The 21495-nt window shown below is 49.7% G+C and overlaps 1 protein-coding gene across 3 annotated transcripts in view; it reads right to left on the minus strand.

Annotated features, from left to right (window-relative positions):
• The window catches only part of UNK (unk zinc finger), a 1622654-nt gene that overhangs the window by 1116944 nt on the left and 484215 nt on the right, over nucleotides 1-21495 (minus strand). For all 3 annotated transcript variants that reach the window (XM_069654746.1, XM_069654744.1, XM_069654745.1), the window contains exon 5: nucleotides 6489-6624. In XM_069654746.1, coding sequence (XP_069510847.1) covers nucleotides 6489-6624 — 136 coding nt within the window. The remainder of the gene's footprint in view (nucleotides 1-6488; nucleotides 6625-21495) is intronic.

Genomic DNA, 21495 nt, shown 5'->3' on the forward strand with positions numbered 1-21495 from the left:
CTGTATTACTCCAGGGTGGCCACCTGAACACGGTCTAAGAGGACCGTGGGGTGGCCTCCCGGTTGGAGTTGGGCGATTTTCTCCCTTAGTAGTTTTTCCTGGGCCTCCCTCTCCCTTTTTTTCTGGGCTCCCATTTTGATCAGGACTCCCTGTAGGGTTGCCTTAAAGGCGTCCCATAGGGTATGCGAGCCTACCTCCCAATTATCATTCAGTTCGAACAAATCTGTGATAGCCTCGAGAAACTCCTGAGCTAGGACCTCGTCCTTCAACAGGGAGTCGATGCACTTCCACCTCCCCCTGCGATCGCCTAGCTCTCCCCTTGCTATAGTGACTCGGACCAAGTCGTGGTCGGACCAGGGGACGTGGTCGACCTTGTGGCCAGAAATGAATGGGTACAGGATCTCGTCCACCAAGATGTATTCTATTCTGGAAAACGACATATGTGTGGCTGAATAATATGTGAAAGAGGGGGTGTCCGTTCTCGGGATTGTGTCCATAAGACCCAGTTCTGAGTTGACCCTGTGGAAGTTACGCGCCATGGTCTCATCTGCCGCTCCGGACGGCTGCGGTCCTGCAAGTTTCCAGTCCCGGGTTGGGTCCAGGACCATGTTGAAGTCCCCCCCCCACCACTACCGTGCCATGGACAAAGTGCTTAAGTTTATCCCTCACCTCCTCCCAAAATTGAGTTTGGCCTTCGTTTGGGCCGTAGATGACGGCCAGGGTGAGTGGGGCCCCCTGCAAGGAACCCCGCACTAACAGGTAACGGCCCCCAGGGTCTTTCAGCGTGGCCTCGTTCTCAAAGCCCACATTCCTCGCTACTAATATGGCCACCCCTCTCTTTTTGCATTCATGGGAAGCACTGAAGACCTCCCCAATACCCCACCCCGCAGTTTGGTCTCCTTCCCCCGTGGCCAATGAGTCTCTTACACAAAGAGGAAGTCGAGGTTGGCCCTTCTGAATTCCCTGCACACCAAGGATCTCTTTGTGGGGGTGTTTAAGCCCCGTATGTTGAGGGAGCCCACACCCAGGGCGGGCAGACAGTCAGCCATAATCTAGAATTACCTCTCTCTCGGTCACCGTCGTCTCAATGCTCTTCCTTGCGTGCTCCCTTAATTCAGCTTTTCGTTCCCCGACTCCCCCCTCCCCTTCCCCCCGGGTGGGCCTAGGACACTTCCCCCAACTGCCCCCCTTCCCCGAACCATAACTGAACTACCCCATCTTCTGTGTACCCACCCACCCTGGCGTCCAGCCAAATAGTTCCGACATCGCTGGCTTTTGGCCGAACCACCAGCCTGCCCACCTCGGCCAGGCAAACCTCGTAAGAAGCTCATCACCTCGAGCCCCCAAAGTCCCCCCGCGGCCGTGTCCCAGCTAGGAAACCCTCATACTTGCTGTTCGTTGGGACGGTGTACGTAGTTAGTCCTCTAACTCTGCGCCCATCCGACCCGGACACTACGGGTCATCCCCGTTCTCAGTCCTCGGAGTCATTCCGTTCCCCGTCCTTCGCTGGGGAGGGGGTGTTCATTTTCCTGAATTTCCTCGCTCCCGTGCGCCTTCTTCTTTCTCCAGACGGGCCAGGGCCGTTTAGTCTGCCATGCTCCGGCCCTAAAGGACCCCTCCTGGGGTTCGTGTCCACTGTGTATTCTTGAATAGCACCCCTTATGTCTTCTTCCGTAATCAGGGTCGATCTTTGGCCCATGTATTCAAAAGTCAGGGAGAACGGGTAGCCCCAGCTGTAGCGCACGCCCTTCTCCTTGAGCAGCTGTGTTAGAAGGCACATTCTACGCTTGGCCAGCATGTAAGCAGAGAGGTCCTGGTATATGGAGAGCTGGGCGTTATTGTAGGTGATTCCTCTGGCTTTTCTGGCCTCCTCCAGCACTTTCGTCTTCTCCGAGTAGTAGTGGAACCGGACCAAAATCGACTGAGGGGCCCCAGCCCTGCCCCCCGCTCTGTGCACCCTGTCAAATGTAAGTTCGGTCGTCATCTCTTCTGCGAACTGGAGGGTGATGTCGCGCACCGCTCGGGTGACGTCCCTCTCTGTGTCCCCCTCCATTTCGGGCACTCCGAAGATTCTGAGGTTGTTCCTCCTCTCCCTATTCTCGAAATCGTCCATCTGCCGGGTCCTTTTCTCGTCCCTCTTCTCCGGGGCCTCCAGCCTCATGCTTATATGAACGTCCTGGGCAGCCTTTGACGATTGGTAGGTCTCGACCTGCACCAGTCTGTCCTCGACCTTATCCACCCTTTGGTCCATTTTTTCAAATTTCTGGGCAATGTCGGAGCGCATGTCCCTGATCTCCTGTAGGATCGAAGCGAAGCCCCTTTCCATTGCAGCTGAGGGGGCTGCACCCTCCGATTGGGCCATAGTCCGTTTGAGGCTTTTGTCTGTGCTACCTCTAGCAATCTCCTGGAAGCGGAATCCTTGCAAGGCGTCCCTCCAGCTCATCTGATGCTTCCCAGAGCCCCCTCCAGGCCAGACCTCGGCCCCCCTCCCGGGGGGACCCGAGGGAGGACCCGCCAAGGGGGGAAAGCGAGGCCGGGTCTCTCCTCGCTTGGGCTGAATGCTTCACTGATGCCCCTTGGGGGTAATTGTATGCTGGGGTGGGGCAGGCACACCCTGTCCACGCTCGTCGGGCCTGTCTAGGGCTTCCTCTGGTTTCCCCGAGAGGGGATGGTGTTAACTGGGGGGCTCTTATGGACTAGCCCGGTTGAGCAGGGGGGGGCCGTGGCTCCCGGTCTGTAGGCTCTTGTCTCGAGGAGGGGTGGGGGGCCACCTCCGGGCGGGCACACGCCCCACCAGCGATAGGCGGGGGCCTCACACCCGGGTAGCCCCCGCGGCCAATTGCGCTGCCTCTGTGTCACGAGAGGGGGGGCTGGGGCCTCCCACCGGTCCCTCTCGGAGTCTGCCTGTGTGTTCCAGGGGCCCCTCGCCGCCTGCGTGGGGCTCCTGGAGGCCCTCCCCACGCCGCTCGCACTCCCTGGGGGGGAGCGGAACTGGGTCCTCCGAGTTGCCGCCTCTGTCGTCCCCCGGGGGCTGCGGCCACCCGTGCTGGAGATTTCTTCCTGGGGGGGCGGGGCGGGGGGTTGGGGCCGGGAATCGCCGGGACTCCAGTGGCGCCGTCCCAATCCCCCTAGTGTCGGGCCTTCTCCCGCCACCAGGCCCGCAGTCCTTCGGTTCGATGCGTGGGGGGGAGGGCAGAGAAAGCCCTCACCCGCTCCGCGGCCTCCTCCACGCCTCGCTGGGGGTCCAGACTGCAGGGGGGGGCGAGGGAGTGCCAGTCACGGGGGGGGGGGGTGACAGGGGGAGGACAGGCGAAAAAGTCTGTGTAGGCTCAGGGGGGCTCTGCCTCTCCCCCGGCTCCACGAGCGCCTGGGAACTGCTCCGTTTCCTGCCCGGGAGCCCCGGGGCTCGTTCTCCGGCTTTCCGGGGATCTCAGGCTCCGCTCTTGCGTTCGCTGAGGGTCCGGGGGGGCCAGAAGGTCGATCCAACATGTTGGGCCTGCTAGGGGGAATCGGGGGGGGCTCAATCCCCTCGGGTTTCCAGGCTTCAGCAGGAGCTGTGCACTCAGGCAGCCATTGCCTGTGCGCCCCCTGGTGGCCCCCTACCTTCACGCTCTTAATGGGATCTGTAGCGGGGCACGTCTCTTCCCTGGGGCTCCGACACACGTGTTTCACCCGGTCCAGTCCCCCTATGACTGTCGCGGGGCTGCCGCTGTGTGGTCTCTCCCCGCTTGGAGAGGCAGACCCCTTTCCTGCCTCCTCACCTGCCTTAGACCGCTCTGGTCACCCGCTTTCCTGGTAGATGTCAGGGGCGGACGCGCTCCCGCGACGGCCCTGACGGGGTGTGCCTCGATGGTGGGGGAGGGGGCCATGCTCGCTCGGCGGGATGGTACCCTGGCAGCTGTGTGAGCCCTCTTGCTGGCTCATGCAGGGTTTCGTCACGTCCGCGGCTCGGGTCCTCGCTGCTTCTTCCTCTCGGAGCGGGCCAGGCAAGATTACTCTCCCTCTTTGCCCTGCGGAGTGCAGCAGTGGGGGAGGGGCGGCAGTCGGTACCAGGCTATTTTTACAGCTCCCAGGTGGCCTCGAGCCCTCGCACCACGATTTCCGCATAAAGCCCGGGGCTGGGACGGGGCACGAAACTCAACCAACCGCCTTGCCTGCGCCCCCTGGTGGCCTACTCAAATCAACGCATTTTTAGTAGATTGAAAAATGAATGCCATGAAATCCTTGATAAATCAGGGTTCTCCTATGAGGTACTCATTTTTAAACCACTGAATGTATGCAATTTGCAGATTGGAATAAAACGGTCGAGAGGGTGCTTGAGACCAAGCTATATCGCCAACTTGTATCCCATTATAAAAAGCTGGGGGTTACAGAGCCCTATCTGGTTAAATTTCAAGATAAACTTTGGCGGTAGGAATTCATGTGCTTCAGATTCAATGTGCTACAGACAGGAGAAATTAAGGACATGAAGGTGAGAAAGCTCTGCAAACCCTCTATGTGTAGATTTTGCCTTCTAGCGGACGGCACTGAAACGCTAGGACACTTATTGATAGATTGTGTCGCTCTGAGATCTGAGCATATAAGCAGCTTTGGCAAATTTGTCCCAAATACTGACTGTGTAGATTTAAATATTTTGTGGTTGGAAATGATGCATGGTCGAAAGGTACATTTACAGATCGCTGTGGTTATGTTCCTGGCAGATGTTTGCAAACTGACTGAATATAAGGGCAGGAAATGAGGATGTCAGCACTATATGTGCTGTTTGATTTGGTGCTTGGTTCTCATTCATAGACTGTATATGAGGGTGGGGAAATGAGGATGTTGCTTTTTAAAAAAATGTTTCCTAATGTGTTCTGAAACCACATGGGATAATGCTCAGATCCCATATGTTGTGACTAATACTGGAAACACAGCTAACGTCTATGAATCGATCGATCGATGTTGAGATTCTTTGTGCTTTTTTCCTGCTCTGTCATTCTCTCTTTTATATACTTGCATCTTAATTAAGTAGTGCATCTTTGTAAACACAAATAAATAACACACTGGGAATCACAATCGAAGATGTGAAAAGGGGGGAAAATATGCTGGCAGTTGCGATACATCTCACTGAATTACAAACACCAAGCACCACAATATGTTCTACACCAAACATACTATACTCCATTGAAAGTCAGGTGGTTTGACCTTATTGCATCTAGGTCTAACTTTATACACGTGATTTAGGCATGCCCCAAAATGGCAGCATTTGGGTTCAAAGTCATTAATACATTGGTGGTTATCACCAATGGCGATACAATAACCTGGTCTCGGATGTGTCTACTGGGTCTTCCGCCAATCCTCCCAAGGTACTTGGGTAAATTCATAGCATTGGCATTACTACTGGCTCGAATGTGTAGCTGTGTAAATTTTGAGGTAGACTGAAAGAAGTGTACCATTAGCAAACTAGTGGTTACACGAAAATTATCGAAGCTAACAAAGGCGAGGAGGTCTACTGTAAACTGCCACATTGCCTCAGCCAGACCCAGAGACATATGGTGTTTCCTGGGATGGTACCTGACAGAGATTCCATAAATTAACTTTTCACAGCCCCAAGCAATGACAGTGGCAGTTATGTTGCTCGTTTCATCCGACATATCTGAGTTCTGTTTGGCACTTCAACCTGGACTGGAATACTTGCGGTATGTATAGGGATCATATTTGTGTTTTGTTTGAGATGGAGCCCTATATCTCCCTGCTATTGTATTATACTCCTTTTTTTGTAATGGCTATCTGAACAAAAAGTTATAAAAAGAAAATTAAGAGAAGCTGGTGGCAGCAGATATATTTTTTCAATGTTTGCATTATTTTTAGTGTGCACATTTGCGTTTACTGCGTAAGGCTACTAAACATGGCTAGTGTCCTAAAATGGCTGTGCCACGAGATCAGAAAGCTGCTGCTTTTGTATGCTAATGCAGCCTTTAGTGGGTATGTGTGGCCAGAAAGTGGTTGGAGAGTCTAGGTGTGGGGCATAGTGAAACCACCAGCTGTCCCTGATTGGACCACTACTGGCTGTTTGAATGGTGCAGATCCTTACCATTGGTGGGCTTGGAATTGCTTACAGGCTGGATTTTGGATAAAAGTAAACCTTGCAACAATTTTTCACATAAAAAAAAAATTATAATGAAATCGCATCTCATACTCCCAATGCTGAACTTGGAGTTGGTTTACTCCCTTCTCAAGCTTATTCACCTAAGATTAAGCCACTGGTTTCGAGCACTTGAACCAACTTTTACCATCCCATTATTATCCTATTACGATATAACTCCTATCTGTATTAGCAAACCTACAATTGAAATACATTGTCCATTCATTCTATCTCTTGAAAGCAGTGGATTAGCCAGATATATGTACTTTCTTTTCTGTATTCAGGGAAAGATGCATCAGACAAATACAGTTAAACTCTATGTAGCTGTATTGAGGTCTAGATCTGGCAAAATTAACACTCATACCTGTACTTATGTTTCCTTGGGCCGCGCCTTCTGTCTTTGCTGTTGTGGTAATAAGGACAGGCGTATCCCTGACGGCAAAGTCTAGGTGGTTTTTTACATTGCTCAGTCTTGTAGTTACCTAGTACGTACATTGTGTCTGCAATAGAATACAGATTCATAACTTTAGTGTCTCTGTGACATTAGGAAGGAAACATTACTCACATTTAATAGTATTTCTTAAGCACAACCAGGGCCCTTGAAGAGTTTTCATTGAAATAACTAGTACCAGCCACTCCAGATCCTCAGTGACACCCTAGAAATGCGGTTGACGGTTGTCCCATTATGGGACCGACCAGATCACCAAATCCCTGAGAAGAACTCGCCCGAGTAGGGTAACAAAGAAAAGCGAAATGTGCTTACCTTCCCTTTTAATGCAACAAAACCTATGAGGTGTTACGGTGTAGGAAGCACTGAAAACCTCTCCTCCCCACCTACAGAGGTGCTGACGCAACGATCTAGGGGAAAAATGTCACAAGACGCACAGGAATTTCAGCTATGACTGGGGCGCAAACGCTAAAAGTGAATTTGCAGATCACCACCTGTGACAAGAAACGCACACATTACATCCCTATGAATACCTGGCATACATGGGAGGAGGCCAAGGAGGGCGAGAATCAAAGATACATTACCATGGGGAAGCAGCAAAGACAGACAAGTACTTGCTGCATATCCGGTATCTGGATCCCACACAGAAAAAAGAAACAAAGGGGAAGGTGCATGGGATAATGCCATGCATATGATCGTGTTGCGCATAATTGAAGGGGACGCTTTCGTTGCTAAAGGCTCGGTTTCCACCTGCCTGTTGGTGGCTACCAAAAATATGGAGGAAAGGGGATGCGTCAAAGGAACACGAGGGGCCAGGACGAGGGAGTGCATGGTAGTGAGGGGCCTGGGCGTGGATGGACGCGTTAATGAGGGGCCTGGGCGAGAATGGGCACAATAATGAGGGGCCTGGACGAGGATGGGCGGAATAGTGCAGTGGATGAGCCTCACTGATGATGGGCACAGTAAGGGCGGACCTAAACAGGTCCGCCCTAACTGCAATGGGAGACCTGAACAGGTATGGGTGCAGTAATGGGGGACCTGAACGAGGAGGGTCGCAATAATGAGGGACCTAAAAGAGGAGGGTCTCGGTAATGAGGGACCGGCACAAGGAGGGTCGCAGTAATGAGGCACATGAATGGGGGACCTGAACGAGGATGGGCGCAGGGACCGGCACAGGGATGGGCGCAGTATTGCGGGCCCTGCACAGGGATGGGGCAGTAATACTAATTAGGGTCCCAGACTAGGATGCAATAACAATGAGGGTCTGGCAAAGATGAGGGATTTGGGGGTAATAAAGGACTGCGAAGAGGATGAGTGATACAAGGGTGAGGGACAGTGATTAGGAAAGGAACTCCAGGGTAATTCGGCACTGAGATAAGTTGCAGGGGTAATTCGGGACTATGACAAGGATGGGGATGCAGACAGTGGTACATATTTACTAGGAGGGATATCCTATTATACAATAGGAAGTTATATGCATCTCTTTGTGCAGACAAAATCATATTTTTTGTAAGCTTTGTATGTTGGTATAGGATATTACGATTGTTCTGCCCATTTGTATACTTCGGTTTGTAATATTAGACAATGCGAATGTCCTGTGCAGGGCATAAATAGATAAATGCATGTTAAAAAAATTAAAACGTTGTATCTTGAGTTGTGTGGGCTGTTGTGACTGCCCAAATGTTTGAAGCATATAGATCTATAGTACAGCGTATGTGTGTCAATTGAAGCAGCCAACTTTGAGAAATCTGGTTCTAAAGTTTTCATTTCCCTACGGAGATCTCCATTCTTATAACTTTGATTGAGTGTGTGGATTCTTACCAAAATTGGCAAACTCAATCAGATCAGTCCGGTTCAGCAGACTGCTGAATTTAGTAAAGTTTCATCCCAGAATTTGAATTTTTGAGGGGAAAGTACTTTTCCATACTAACAGAGCGTTCGATGCAACGTTGACTATAGTCGCAGACACATTGCCATAAACACATAGATAAAAGTTAATTCACGAGACCATCATAAAAGACATTTTTCTTAGATTATCCTCCTGCTGGGCAGACCACTGCCTTGAGGAGGTAGAGATATACCTTGTGGGTGCAGACTGAGCGTACTATATCGGCCTGTGGTCCCGTGATAGATCCTGCAACGTGTACAACAAAGTAAAATGAAAAATACAGGTTCCTCTTCCAGGTTATTGATTGTACGAAAAACTGCCTTGGACAGCATCAAGGTTGGGCAAGGGCGTTTTATGAGCAGACCTCTGAAACTTCAGCTCAAAACCATCCTCCCACGCACTAAGTCATGGTTTGGGAGGTTTCTGCCCCAGATGAATGAGGCAAGTTGGGTCCTCAACCATAACCTTTTCCTCTTGGAAAGAGGGGGCCTTCTCCAATTGTCCAGTTTCTACTTTGATTTGTCCAAATTAAATGACTTTTCCGAACCGCTCAATGTACGGAAATTCTTTGCTCATGCTAGTTGTGTTTCTCAGGAAAGGATGGAGTATGGCCCAATTGCAGTGGAACTGGGGTGGAGTGAAATAGATTCTGTTGCCCCATTCCATTAAGCCTATATGAACTCTGGATGATGGGCCGGGGTCTCTGTGAAAAACTCTCCCTATAGAGTAAGCTGGTATAGCCTACAGAAAACTGAGGTAACTGCTTCTGTTCTAGCAGCCCCCAGAACCTCTCCACACACCTCAGATTTACAACTGGCTTTAGTCCACCGAACAGTACCTCGCGTATATGCTGATTTTCGTTATCTAGGATGCTTCTGCTTCACGGCCTGTGTTAAGCTACATCAGACACTAGTTCATTAGAAAACGGTGGCACTGGCCTCCTCCCAAATAAAGAGCTTGTGAAGAGAGGTTGCCTATTTACCCTGGGAGCCACTGGGAACAGTTCCTCACAGTGCTTTAGACTTCGTGTGAGGAACAACAAGTATTTCACAGAAAGCACACATGGGGCAAAAATGGGCCATGTCAAGACACTCGGGCTAGAGAGTGAGAGTGCAGGACAGTGATGGCGAAAGGCTCCTCACATGACACAAACCTCATATACCCCGAGAAACGGGGCATAAATAAACAATTGACAAATTATTGTCCGTTTTACTATGAGCCATGCAGTTGCTCCGACCTTCGTTCAAGCAGAGAAAAGCAGTAGTGTTTGTCCCAAAAGTCGGCCTGGAACCTCTTTTGTTTTAAAAATGGACAGGAGGTATGGCCGGAAGGAAAAGCAAAGGGCCATAAATTGGGAAAGAGTTGTTTTCAAAGCAATAATGACCACTCCCAAGGTCTACAAGACTATTAGCACATAGATGCTGCTGGGGGCCTAGGATTGGTCCTGGTCTTCCTCATGTTGGCCAATCAGAAGGCCGGCAGGCTTGGCCGGCCCTCCTCACAAGACCCACTCCTAAGGCCCCTGTCTGCTGCTGTAACGCTGCCCCCTATCCCTCGCCCCCCCACCCAGCCCTCTTGTCCCCTGTGATAGCTGTGTGCCCCCAGCCCCTCCTCTGGTCCCCCATAAGGCTCCCCCTCCCCTGGTCTTCTGTGATGTCTTTGTGCCCACCACCCACCCCTCTGGTCCCCCGGAGGTCAGTGTGCCCTTAAACCCCCTCCTCTGGTCCCCGGTGAGGTCTGTGTATCCACCAGACACCCTGCTGGTCCCCCGTGATGTCTGTGTTCCCCCCCACCACCCTACATCTAACCACTGCAGGAGATGTCTTGATTCATTATGGTTTTCACCATCACTGACCTGTTGCCAATGCTTGGATTTGACTTTATGGACACATTGACTCTTGGTGCTTCACTTCTCAATTGTCATGCTGTACCTCCCCTGCATCTCGTACTAATGGTGGCCCTGAATCATGCTGTGCCCATCATCATCTTGAATCCTTGCTTACATTTTCTGTTCTCTGCAACATTATGTGTTATTACTGACCTCTGCTCGCTCTCCCCTGCTTCTCTGCTCTTTTTCACTGTTTTATTCTCTATGCTCTCACTTCTCCCTCTCTTTTTCTATGCACTTAGTCTATCAGAATTGTCCTTGGACCAAGTATGATAGCAACTATGTTTGTCTCCTCCCCCTTCCCTTATTTGTTTTCTACCCCCCCAACCCCCTCCTGCCCAGCACTATCTGAAATGTTGTCAGGCCTAGTATGGTTTTCGTTTGTTTTGTCCCTCTCCCTTCTTTCTCTTCCCCTTCTCCCTCATCTCTTGTAAATCTCTGGCTCTACCAGAAATGTCGTTAGACCTAGTACAGTAGTTGCTTGTCTGTTACCACCCACCCTCCTTTCCTTATCTGTGTCTTAGCTTTTGCACTATCTCAAATGTCTCCAGGCCGAGTATGATAGTTAATTTCACATTCTTATCGTTCATGGCCTTGCAACAATGTCATTGTATTTTCCCTTGTTCCCCCCCCTGACTTGAAGCGCTTTGAAAAACATTGTGTATAGGCGCTATATAAATAAACTGTCATATCATAGTGGTAATAGCAATACATTTTGGGGTTTTTGTGGTGAAGAAAAAACGTAAATAGACAAACTGAGTTAGTCATTTAAATGTGTTTTGATTTTGCAGCATTTAAATAAGGTTGTCTTCATAAGTTACATATTTAAATTGAAAACCTGACCTAGGTATATTGGAGCACGTTTAACAGGAGCTTGCTCTTTGTTGTGTTAATCAGTGGTCTTCAAACTGTGGGGCTCGTCCCCCCTACGGGTCCAAACGGTTGCAAGGGGAGGGGAAGGAACAAGTGGCTCTTCATAAAAGGTAGTACGGTGACTGATTTCAATAGAAAATATAAGCAAATATGGCATCTGTGGGGCCTGGCAACACTTTCTACTCACGTGTGGTGGGGGGCGCTCAACAAACATTTTTAATCAAGGGGTGCTTAGCATAGAACAGTTTGAATACCACTTTGTTAAATAGATGTTGCAGCAAAAAGGAGCTCCTCCCAGAGAGGAAGTGCCTTGTTGAAAAACATCAACATGGAAACTGCATTGCTGTTTCCCAGTTTACTTTTGAAAACAATGTTCAGAATGCAGTCAATACCAGTAATTATTGACTGCACTCTAAACCTTCCGATTGGCTGAGAGGAGACAACCTTGTTATTAAAATACAACAAAAAAACACATTTAATTTACAAACTCAGTTTGTCTACTTATCTTCTCACTATTAAAGTAACGTTTTTGAATTCACCAACAAAACTCCAAAACATGTATTGCTACTATCACTTTGTGCAAATGGCCATATAGACCACCGGAGGGGTCATTATCACTTGGGATTATGGCCCTTCCTCAACCCAAGGCCATTGGCTTCTCAAGCTGTTAGGCAGAAACCTGTGCAGTTCCCTCTGGGACCACTGCAAAAGATTTAAGACTACAGGTGTTGGCAGTAAACCCACTTGGTAGCAGTCTGCACCGCACAGATTCACTGTGGTAGCTGTGGCTGAGCAGTCAGACTTCCCTCAAGAAGAGTTAGGCAGTATACAGAGGATACATAATAGGTACAGAGGTACAATAGCACAAGCAAACACTGACCAGAGCTAGGTGTCAAAGTATAAACTTATTTATTAAAGGTACACTCATAAATTACACTAGCACATTAGAAAAGATAAGAAAGTCAAACACAGTTACTATTACTCATATGTACATCCCTAATCGTTTGTTGGACAATTCTAAGTTAACACCACTTATTTCCAACCAGAGGTGAGCGCTTAACGTTAGATGGTACTCCAACAAGTATTACCAAAAGGGGGGGAAAAGGCAGGAATAAAGAGAGCAGTTAGGTAAAACACTTTTCACATAAGGTTGGCAAAGACAGTCAATAGTGGAACAAGGGGCCCGCGTTAGAGGGAGCCAGGCGAAAATGTGCCCAAGATCACACAATGTCACAAGTCTTTGCAGGTGAGTAGAAAACGGTTTTACTATGGTTCTGAAAAGTTTAGTTAGGGTGTCCCAGACCTACCCAGGTTCGAGAGCCGAGGGCTAAATAAACCCCACAAAATCCAGCAAAGCTGCTGGGGGACTCACTAGGTTAGGAAATTCAGCCTAAACAGAGAATTCCTCCTAACACTCGCCCCCCCCCAGACTAAGGGACAGGAGGATTTAATCCACTCCTGGATTAACCTCATACCTCTAGTCGATGACATACATCCTAGAGAGTCCATCAGCATTTTGATGGTGACACCCTGACCTGTGCTCAATGGTGAAATCAAACCCTTGGAGGCAGATTGACCATCTCAATAGTTTTGGATTTTCCCCTTTCATTTGCATTAACCATCTCAAGGGTTGGTGGTCAGTCTGAATGACAAAAGTAGAACCATACAAGTATGGCCTAAACTTCTTCAGTGCCCACACAATAGCAAAGCATTCTCTTTCGATTGTTGCCCACCTTGTTTCAGGATCCTTCAGTTTTCTACTGATGAAGCAAATGGGGTGTTCCCTACCCTTCTCATCCAGTTGGCTACGAACTGCACCTATACCTACATTGGAAGCATCAGTTTGTACAATGATATGATATGGTATTTGTAACGCGCCTATACACAAGTGTTTCAAGGCGCGACGAGGCAGGGAGGGAGGGAAACAAGGGGAAGACAGACAAACGATCCTACTAGGCCAGGTGTCATTCAGATCGGGCAAGTGCAGAGGTAAGGGGAAAAGGAGAAAGTGCAGGGGGAGGAGGTGGGGGGGAAGTGCAGTACACGGTAAGTAGCGTATTAAAATAATAAATAATAAATAAAAGGGCCAGCTGGTGGCAAGTGCGAGGTAAGTGCAGAGCAAGTGCTAGGAAGGGGGCTGTAGGGATACAGTGACAGTCCCACAGTGCAGGGGGAGCCAGGGAGGCAGTGCAAGTGGAGAGTGGCTGGGCCCTGGACCGAGGTCGCTGAGGGTGGCCAAGATGCAGGTTTAGTGCAGAATTTCAGTGGGGAGTTAAGCAGGTTTAGCAGGGGAGAGGGAGAGAGAAGGCAGAAGCGAAGAGGAAGGTTTTGAGGTGCTTCCGGAACCGGAGATGGTTCTCCTCAAGTTTCAGGGAGGCAGGAAGGCTGTTCCAGAGGGAGGCCCCTGCTGCGGAGAGAGATCTACCCCCAGCTCGTTGCTTCGAGAAGCGGCTGACCATGAGGGAGTTGGAGACGGATGAGCGAAGGGCTCGTGAAGGAAGATATTTAGGAAGAGAGAGTTGAAGGTATTTAGGCCCCAGGCCCCAGAAGGCCTTGTGGACAATGCAGAGGGTTTTGAACTTAATCCTCGCAGCCACTGGGAGCCAGTGAAGAGATTTCAGTCCTGGAGAGATACGGTCCCTGGGCTTGAGGCCAAGGACAAGTCTCGCAGTTCTGTTCTGGATAAGTTGCAGAGGGCGGAGAGTGGAGGCAGGCAGATTAAGATAGAGGCTGTTACAGTAATCCGGCCTTGAGAGAACCAGGGCTCGGGAGACAGTGAGCTTCTGGGGGAAGGAGAGGAAGGGAAGAATACCTCTGAGGAGGTGCAGCTGGTAGTGTGACTTCTTAGAGACGTCAGATATATGAGGAGAGAAGGAGAGTGTGGAGTCGAGGATGACCCCAAGGTTTTTAGCCTTGCAGGTAGGGGCAGGAAGGGGGCCAAGGGAGGCCGGCCAGAGAGCTGCAGGGAAGGAGGGAGTGGGTGTGCCGATGAGTAGAATCTCAGTCTTACTGGCGTTAAGGCAGAGGTCATTGGCGGCACACCATTCCTGGATAGCAGACAGACAGTCGGAGATGATGGAAGAAGAGGAGGAGGCCGAGGGTAGCCTGAAAATGAGCTGGGTATCGTCCGCATAGCACTGGAAGTGGGGGCAGAGAGCGGCGATGCGGTGGGCAAGGAGTGCCAGATACTGGTTGAAAAGCCAGGGAGAGAGGTTGGATCCCTGGGGGACACCACAGGTGGAGAAAAAGATGTCGGAGAGGAAGGAGCCCATTTGGACCTGGGAGGGTCGACCGGAAAGGAAAGAGGTCAGCCATGCCAGAGCCTGACCAGTGATACCCAGGTTATCACGGAGACGGTTGAGCAGGATGGAATGGTTGACAGTGTCAAAGGCAGAGGAGAGATCGAGCAGAATGAGAACACAGGGAGTGTTGGAATCGAGGTTCAGGAGCAGGTCCTCACGGATGTTCAGGAGAGCAGTTTCCGTGCTTCTGGCCGCTCTGAAGCCGGATTGATGGTCATGAAGGTTACCAACATATTCAGCATGGAGGTTAAGCTGGGAGATGGCCAGTTTCTCCAGGAGCTTGCCCAGGAAGGGAGTAATGGAGATTGGGCGATAGTTGGCCGGGCAGGAGGGGTCGGAAGAGGGTTTCTTGAGGAGGGGTTGCACAAGGGAGTGCTTGAGGAGGGATGGGAAGACTCCAGAGGCGAATGAGTGGTTGCAAAAGTCAGCCAGGGCAGGAGCCAGGGAGTCGATGTGGTCCTTGATGGTTTTGGAGGAACAGGCGTGAACCTGTTTAGACGAGGCTTTCATAGATCGGACTTGTCTGGAAACCTCATCAGCAGAAAAAGGTGGAAAAGCAGAGAAGGAGGGCGGAGGGGCGGCTGCAAGAGAGCAAGAGGAAGAGCCGGGAAGAGAGGGAGGGAGGTGAGAGGAGGAGAGCGAGGACAGGATGTCCTGAGTTTTTGAGATGAAGTGCGAGGCCAGTGCAGTGCAAAGGGCCTGGGAGGGGACAGGAGAGGTAGAGACTGCAGCAGGGTTGGCCAGCTCCTTGCAGATTTTAAAGAGTTCGGCCGAGTTGTTAGATGCCTCAGAGATGCGGGCTTGGATAAGGGCTCTCTTCTTGGTGAGAACGGAGAGCCGGTATTGCCTTTGGAGCAGGCGGCAGGCCAGTTTGTCAGAGGATGAACATGAAGCACGCCATTTCCTCTCTGCCACCCTGCACTTGCGTTTTAGGGTGACGAGATCCGAGTCATACCAGGAGTTACATTTGGCTTTGGGCTTCAGGCGGATTCTCATGACGGGGGCAAGGATATCGAGAGTATCAGATATAGAGGAATAGAGCATGGAGAGGGCTGTGTCAGGGTGGGAGTCAGCCGAGGGGGGAGAAGGGGGCGAGAAGGTAGCAGCGAAAGCCTCAACTGACACGCGCTTCATGGGTCGGATGACCGAGAAGGTGGGAGGCAGTGAAGAGGGTGGCTTTGCCTGTGGGTTAGGGAGGGAGAGGTAGGAGGATAGGAGAAAGTGATCGCTCCAGGAGAGAGGAGTGGAGAGAGGGAGGGAGAGGGGAAGGTCAGAAGAGATCAGAGCATCAAGAGTGTGCCCTGCAGAGTGAGTAGGCCCAGACGGGAGAATAGAGAGTGAGAGAGAGTTGCAGAGTTCGCGAAAGAGACCAGTGGGGGGACAGGAGGCATCGAGGTGGATGTTGAAGTCACCGAGAAAGAGGAGTTGGGTGGTTGAGGACAGGAGTGAGGAGGAGAGGTCAGCCCACTCAGAGAGGAAGGAGGAAATTTGACCAGGTGGCCGATAGATAGTGGCCACGGTAAGGGAATGGCTAGGAGAGAGAGAGAGTCGGCAGACAAGACATTCAAAAGAGGAGTAGGTCTGCGTAGGAGTGACAGTGGCAGGAATCCACTCAGGGAAGATAAGGGCAAGAATGAAAGTTTGGTGGTAGTCAGGAGCTCTGAGTACTGGAGCTTGGCAGAGAGCTTTCTTCAGGTTTTCAAAGGCCTGATTGCATTCCTCAGTCCATTTGACCTTCTTAGGGAATTTTGGAGAGGAGATCACATTCAAAGGAGAAGCTATGGTCCCATAGTTCTCAATGAAATTCCTGTAGTACCCAGTGAGGCCCAAGAAGGCTCTCACGTGGGTCTGAGTAGTAGGTGTTGTCCAATTTTGCACGGCTTCAATCTTGCTGAGCAAAGGCCTTATTTCTCCACCTCCTACCTCATGTCCAAGGTAGACCACTTTACTCTGACCAATTTGGCACTTGCTTGCCTTTATGGTCAGATTGGCCTGCTCAAGAGCCTGCAAAACATGTCCTAAGTGGGTCACATGTTCTGCCCAGGAGTGGCTGAAGACTGCAATGTCATCCAAGTATGCCATGCAGAAGTCCTCCATCCCAGCCAGAACTTGGTTCACCATCCTTTGGAATGTTGCAGGTGCATTTTTCAGTCCAAAAGGCATAACCTTGAATTGGTATAGGCCAACTGGGGTAGAAAATGCAGTTTTCTCCTTGGCATGGTCTGTCAGGGCTATTTGCCAATAGCCTGACGTAAGGTCCAGTGTGCTGAGGTACTTGGCTGCACCAAGTTTATCCACCAACTCATCTGTCCTTGGCAAAGGGTGGGCATCAGTCTTGGTGACTGCATTAAGAGCTCTATAGTCCACACAGAATCTCAACTCTTTGGATCCTGCCTTTGGTACTAACACCACTGGGCTAGACCATGGACTAGTAGAGGGCTCTATTACCCCGAGATCAAGCATCTTCTTGACCTCACCTTTGATGTGGGTTCTGACATGTTCTGACATTCTATATCCTCTGCTTTTGACTGGCAGACAGTCACCAGTGAGTATCTCATGCTGTCCCCAAGGGGTCAAGCCTGGTGAAAGTGAGAACAGGGGGGGCAAACTGATTTAACATCGCTTTGCACTCCTCCTGTTGCTCAGGGGTCAGATCTGAAGAGAGATTAACTCCTTCAACCTTTTCGTCCAAAGGTAAGCCTCTCAGGAGGTCAGGTAGAGCGTCACTCTCCTCCTCCTCTTCCGATGAAGCTAGAAGCAATGCTCCTACTTCTGGTCTAGAGACATAGGCTTTGAGGCGGTTGGTGTGGAAGACTCTGGGAGCTTCCCTGGGTTTGCCCAGATCCACCAGATAGTTGACCTCTCCAAGTTTTCCCACAACCTTGAAGGGTCCCATCCATTTGTCTTGCAAGGCCCTCTGCCTTGTTGGGAGCATAACTAGAACTAGCTGGTCTTGAGTAAACTCAACCATGTTAGCCTTCTGATCATGCCAATGTTTGATCAGAGCTTGGCCAGCTTTCAAGTTATCACTTGCTTCTGCCATCATGTGTGACATTCTCCTTCGGAGACCTATCACATAGTCAGTCACTCTGACTGGCTTGGGGGAAGGAGCACTCTCCAACCCCTCCTTAATCAGGGCCAAGGGGCCTCTGACGGGATGGCCATAGAGAAGTTCAAAGGGAGAATAACCTACTCCCTCCTGAGGGACTTCCCTATAAGCAAATAGAAGGCATGGCAGTAGAAGGTCCCACTTCTTCTTAAGGGGTTCTTCTAAGGCACCTATCATGCTCTTCATGGTTCTGTTAAATCTTTCTACCAACCCGTTGGTCTGAGGGTGGTAGGCGGTTGAGAACTTGTAGGTAACTCCGCAGGTTTTCCACATGGCTTTCATGTAGTTGGACATAAAATTTGTCCCCCTGTCAGAGATCACCTCCTTAGGAAACCCAACCCTGGTAAAGATACCAAGGAGGGCCTTAGCCACAGCCTGAGTCGTAACAGTCCTCATAGGAATTGCCTCAGGGTACCTAGTAGCATGGTCTACTACAACAAGGATAAACCTGTTGCCTGAGGAGGTTGGGGGATCAAGGGGACCAACAATGTCAATCCCTACCCTCTCAAATGGGACTCCCACAACTGGGAGAGGCACTAAAGGTGCCACATTCTTGGAACCAACCTTACCAGAAGTCTGGCAGGTATGGCAGCTCCTGCAATACCTATCTACTTCAGCCCCCATTTTTGGCCAATAGAAGTAGAGAGAGAGCCTTTCCTTGGTCTTCTTGAAACTCAAGTGACCAGCCAAAGGAATCTCGTGGGCTAGTTGCAAGAACTGTTGTCTGTTCTCTTGGGGCACTACCAGGCGTTGGTATGCTCCAGGTTCAGATTCGGTTGGTTCACTGTAGAGGAGGCCATCTTCCCAGTGTAACCTATACTTCCCAGGCTCTTGCCCATCAGCCTGAGAAGCTGCCTGCTGGCGGAGACCCTCCAGAGTTGGACATTCTCTTTGTCCCTTACGGAAAGCTGTCCTGCTGGGTCCACCTTCTGCCAGTAAAGACTGCAGCTCAGGATGGTCAGCCGGGTCCAGGTCTCCAATAAGTTCTGGACCTCCTTCTAGCTCTTCTTCAGAGTCTAGTTCAACCAAACAGGGCTGTACCTCCCTCTCAGCCTCAGCTGGAGGTGGAGTTACAGGTGTAACTTTGGACAACCTCGGGGAAGTCCTTGTTGGAAGCACTGGAGTGCTTGCTGTAGGTTTTTTTCTAGGAGTCTTGGGTTGCCCCTTTGCTCCTGATCTGGTAGTTACTGCAGTAAGTTGCTCCAGTGGGAGAGGAGTGATTTCTGTCATCATCTCCTGAGATAAACCTCGCAGGGTTTTCTCTCTTGCAGACTTGGTGAGCTCCCGTAACCTTTTACTAGGAGGTCTGGGGGTATGTGACACAACTCCAAGAGCTTTCAGGTCATTTCCCAGCAGAACTCTTCCTGGCACTTCACATTGTATACTGACAGGTATCTTTACAGCCATATCATTACACTGGATGAGGACTGGTAACTGGGGACACATCTGCACAGGCCCTCCAGCTAACTTGGTGAGGCATTTGGGTGCCTTAGCAACATCCTCTGCCTTGAAAAATGATTCATCCACCACAGTTATGCTGGCCCCAGTGTCCCTGATGGCAGGGGTCTCCTGACCATTCACGTGGACACTGTCCTTATAATACTCTTTAGTATTATCTGGGATAGAATTATGCACATCTAAATTTTGCTGTTCCCACAACCCCAGAGAGACTAAAGAAACACTGGCTGAGACTCCAGTGGGTTCATCAGCCAGTAGTAGAAAGTTTCCACTTGCCATAGTGACTTCCTCCTCTGGAGCGAAGGCTAAGGAGACAAGTTGGACCCTGGAAGGTTTACCCTTACATCTGGGATCTCCTTTCACATGGTCAGTAGCCTTACAAACATAACAGGCCCCAAAGGTCCTTTGGAATGGAGGCTTGTTCTGACCTCCTTCTGGTTTAGCACCAGAAGGTATACTACTCTGCTGTGGTTTCCCAGGTGGCTTACCCTTATGGTTTTGTTTGGGGCCCTCTTTGGAATTAGGATTATTAGAATTCTCTTTGGAGTCTTTCTTAGGCTGTCTTCCCTCATCCTTCTTCTGAGTTACCCCAGAATCCTTGTGGGTAGCCCTGTTGGCAACCCACAAGTCAGCAGCCTTAGCTAGTTTCCTAGGATCTAATTCCTGTGAATCAGCCAAGTGCTGTCTGAGCTCAGGAGAGCAGGCATCATAAATTGACTCCATCATTACAAGATTTCTCATTCCTTCATAAGTGTTCACCTTGTAACCCTTAATCCATCCCTCTAAGTTTTTCAACCCTTCACACACCCAGGTAGCCCAAGGGGTACCATCATGCTTTTTGAGGCTCCTAAACCTCTTAAGATACTGGGAAGGGGTCTTCCCAAACCTAGCTATCAAAGCTAGTTTCACACATTCATACTCTTTCCTATCCTCCTCCCCCAACTCCATTACCACATCAGTTGCAACAGGGGGAAGCCTAGAGAACAACCAGGTGAGTAACTCATTACCTGTGATGTTCTGGAGCCCATGATTATACTCAAACATAGACAACCAATCCAACACATCCAACTTAGGCTCATACATACCAATCAATTCCTTAGGCATCCGGGGTCTTTTAGGACTGGAACTTCTAGAGGAGCCAGAGAGAGAAGCATTCTCAACAGACAATTTCTTCATTTCTAGCTCATACTTGAGCTCCATTTCCCTTAGCCTTAGTTCTTCGTCAGTTTGAGCATTAAGTTTCTTGTACTCTAATTCAAGTTTCATTTTCTCCAGTTCAAAGTATTGAGGGCTAAATGTGGGACCTGGCAAAGGTCCAGTAGGTACAGCTGGTAGAGCAGACAGAGGCCTAGAGGGACTATCTACAACAGTTTCATCCCCCTCTTCTGGTTCTGACCCAAGATCATCAATACCTTGTTCCATATCAAGATCATTGCTGCTTTCTACATTTGCTGGAGTGATAGGTTCCTCTGGACCATCCTCCAGACTTTGGTTTTCTAACAACCTTTCTATTAGCTCTATTTTCTTTCCTTTAGTCATGAGATTCTTATGCTTACAGAGAAGTCTTAGACAATCAGCAGTTTTTGTAGCAAGGGACTCTTGACTATAACTTTCCATAGTAGACAGGTTAAAAATGACTTTTTTCTTTCTTGTGCTTAAGCTTTGTGTTTAGTTGCACTAAGGTATCTCAAAAGTACTCTAAAGTGTATACTCAATACAGATCCCACCGCTGTACACCAGTGTTAGGCAGAAACCTGTGCAGTTCCCTCTGGGACCACTGCAAAAGATTTAAGACTACAGGTGTTGGCAGTAAACCCACTTGGTAGCAGTCTGCACCGCACAGATTCACTGTGGTAGCTGTGGCTGAGCAGTCAGACTTCCCTCAAGAAGAGTTAGGCAGTATACAGAGGATACATAATAGGTACAGAGGTACAATAGCACAAGCAAACACTGACCAGAGCTAGGTGTCAAAGTATAAACTTATTTATTAAAGGTACACTCATAAATTACACTAGCACATTAGAAAAGATAAGAAAGTCAAACACAGTTACTATTACTCATATGTACATCCCTAATCGTTTGTTGGACAATTCTAAGTTAACACCACTTATTTCCAACCAGAGGTGAGCGCTTAACGTTAGATGGTACTCCAACAAGTATTACCAAAAGGGAGGGAAAAGGCAGGAATAAAGAGAGCAGTTAGGTAAAACACTTTTCACATAAGGTTGGCAAAGACAGTCAATAGTGGAACAAGGGGCCCGCGTTAGAGGGAGCCAGGCGAAAATGTGCCCAAGATCACACAATGTCACAAGTCTTTGCAGGTGAGTAGAAAACGGTTTTACTATGGTTCTGAAAAGTTTAGTTAGGGTGTCCCAGACCTACCCAGGTTCGAGAGCCGAGGGCTA

This window comes from Ambystoma mexicanum, chromosome 3q, assembly GCF_040938575.1.
Source record: "Ambystoma mexicanum isolate Mex_15411 chromosome 3q, UKY_AmexF1_1, whole genome shotgun sequence".
Classification (NCBI taxonomy): Eukaryota; Metazoa; Chordata; class Amphibia; order Caudata; family Ambystomatidae; genus Ambystoma; species Ambystoma mexicanum.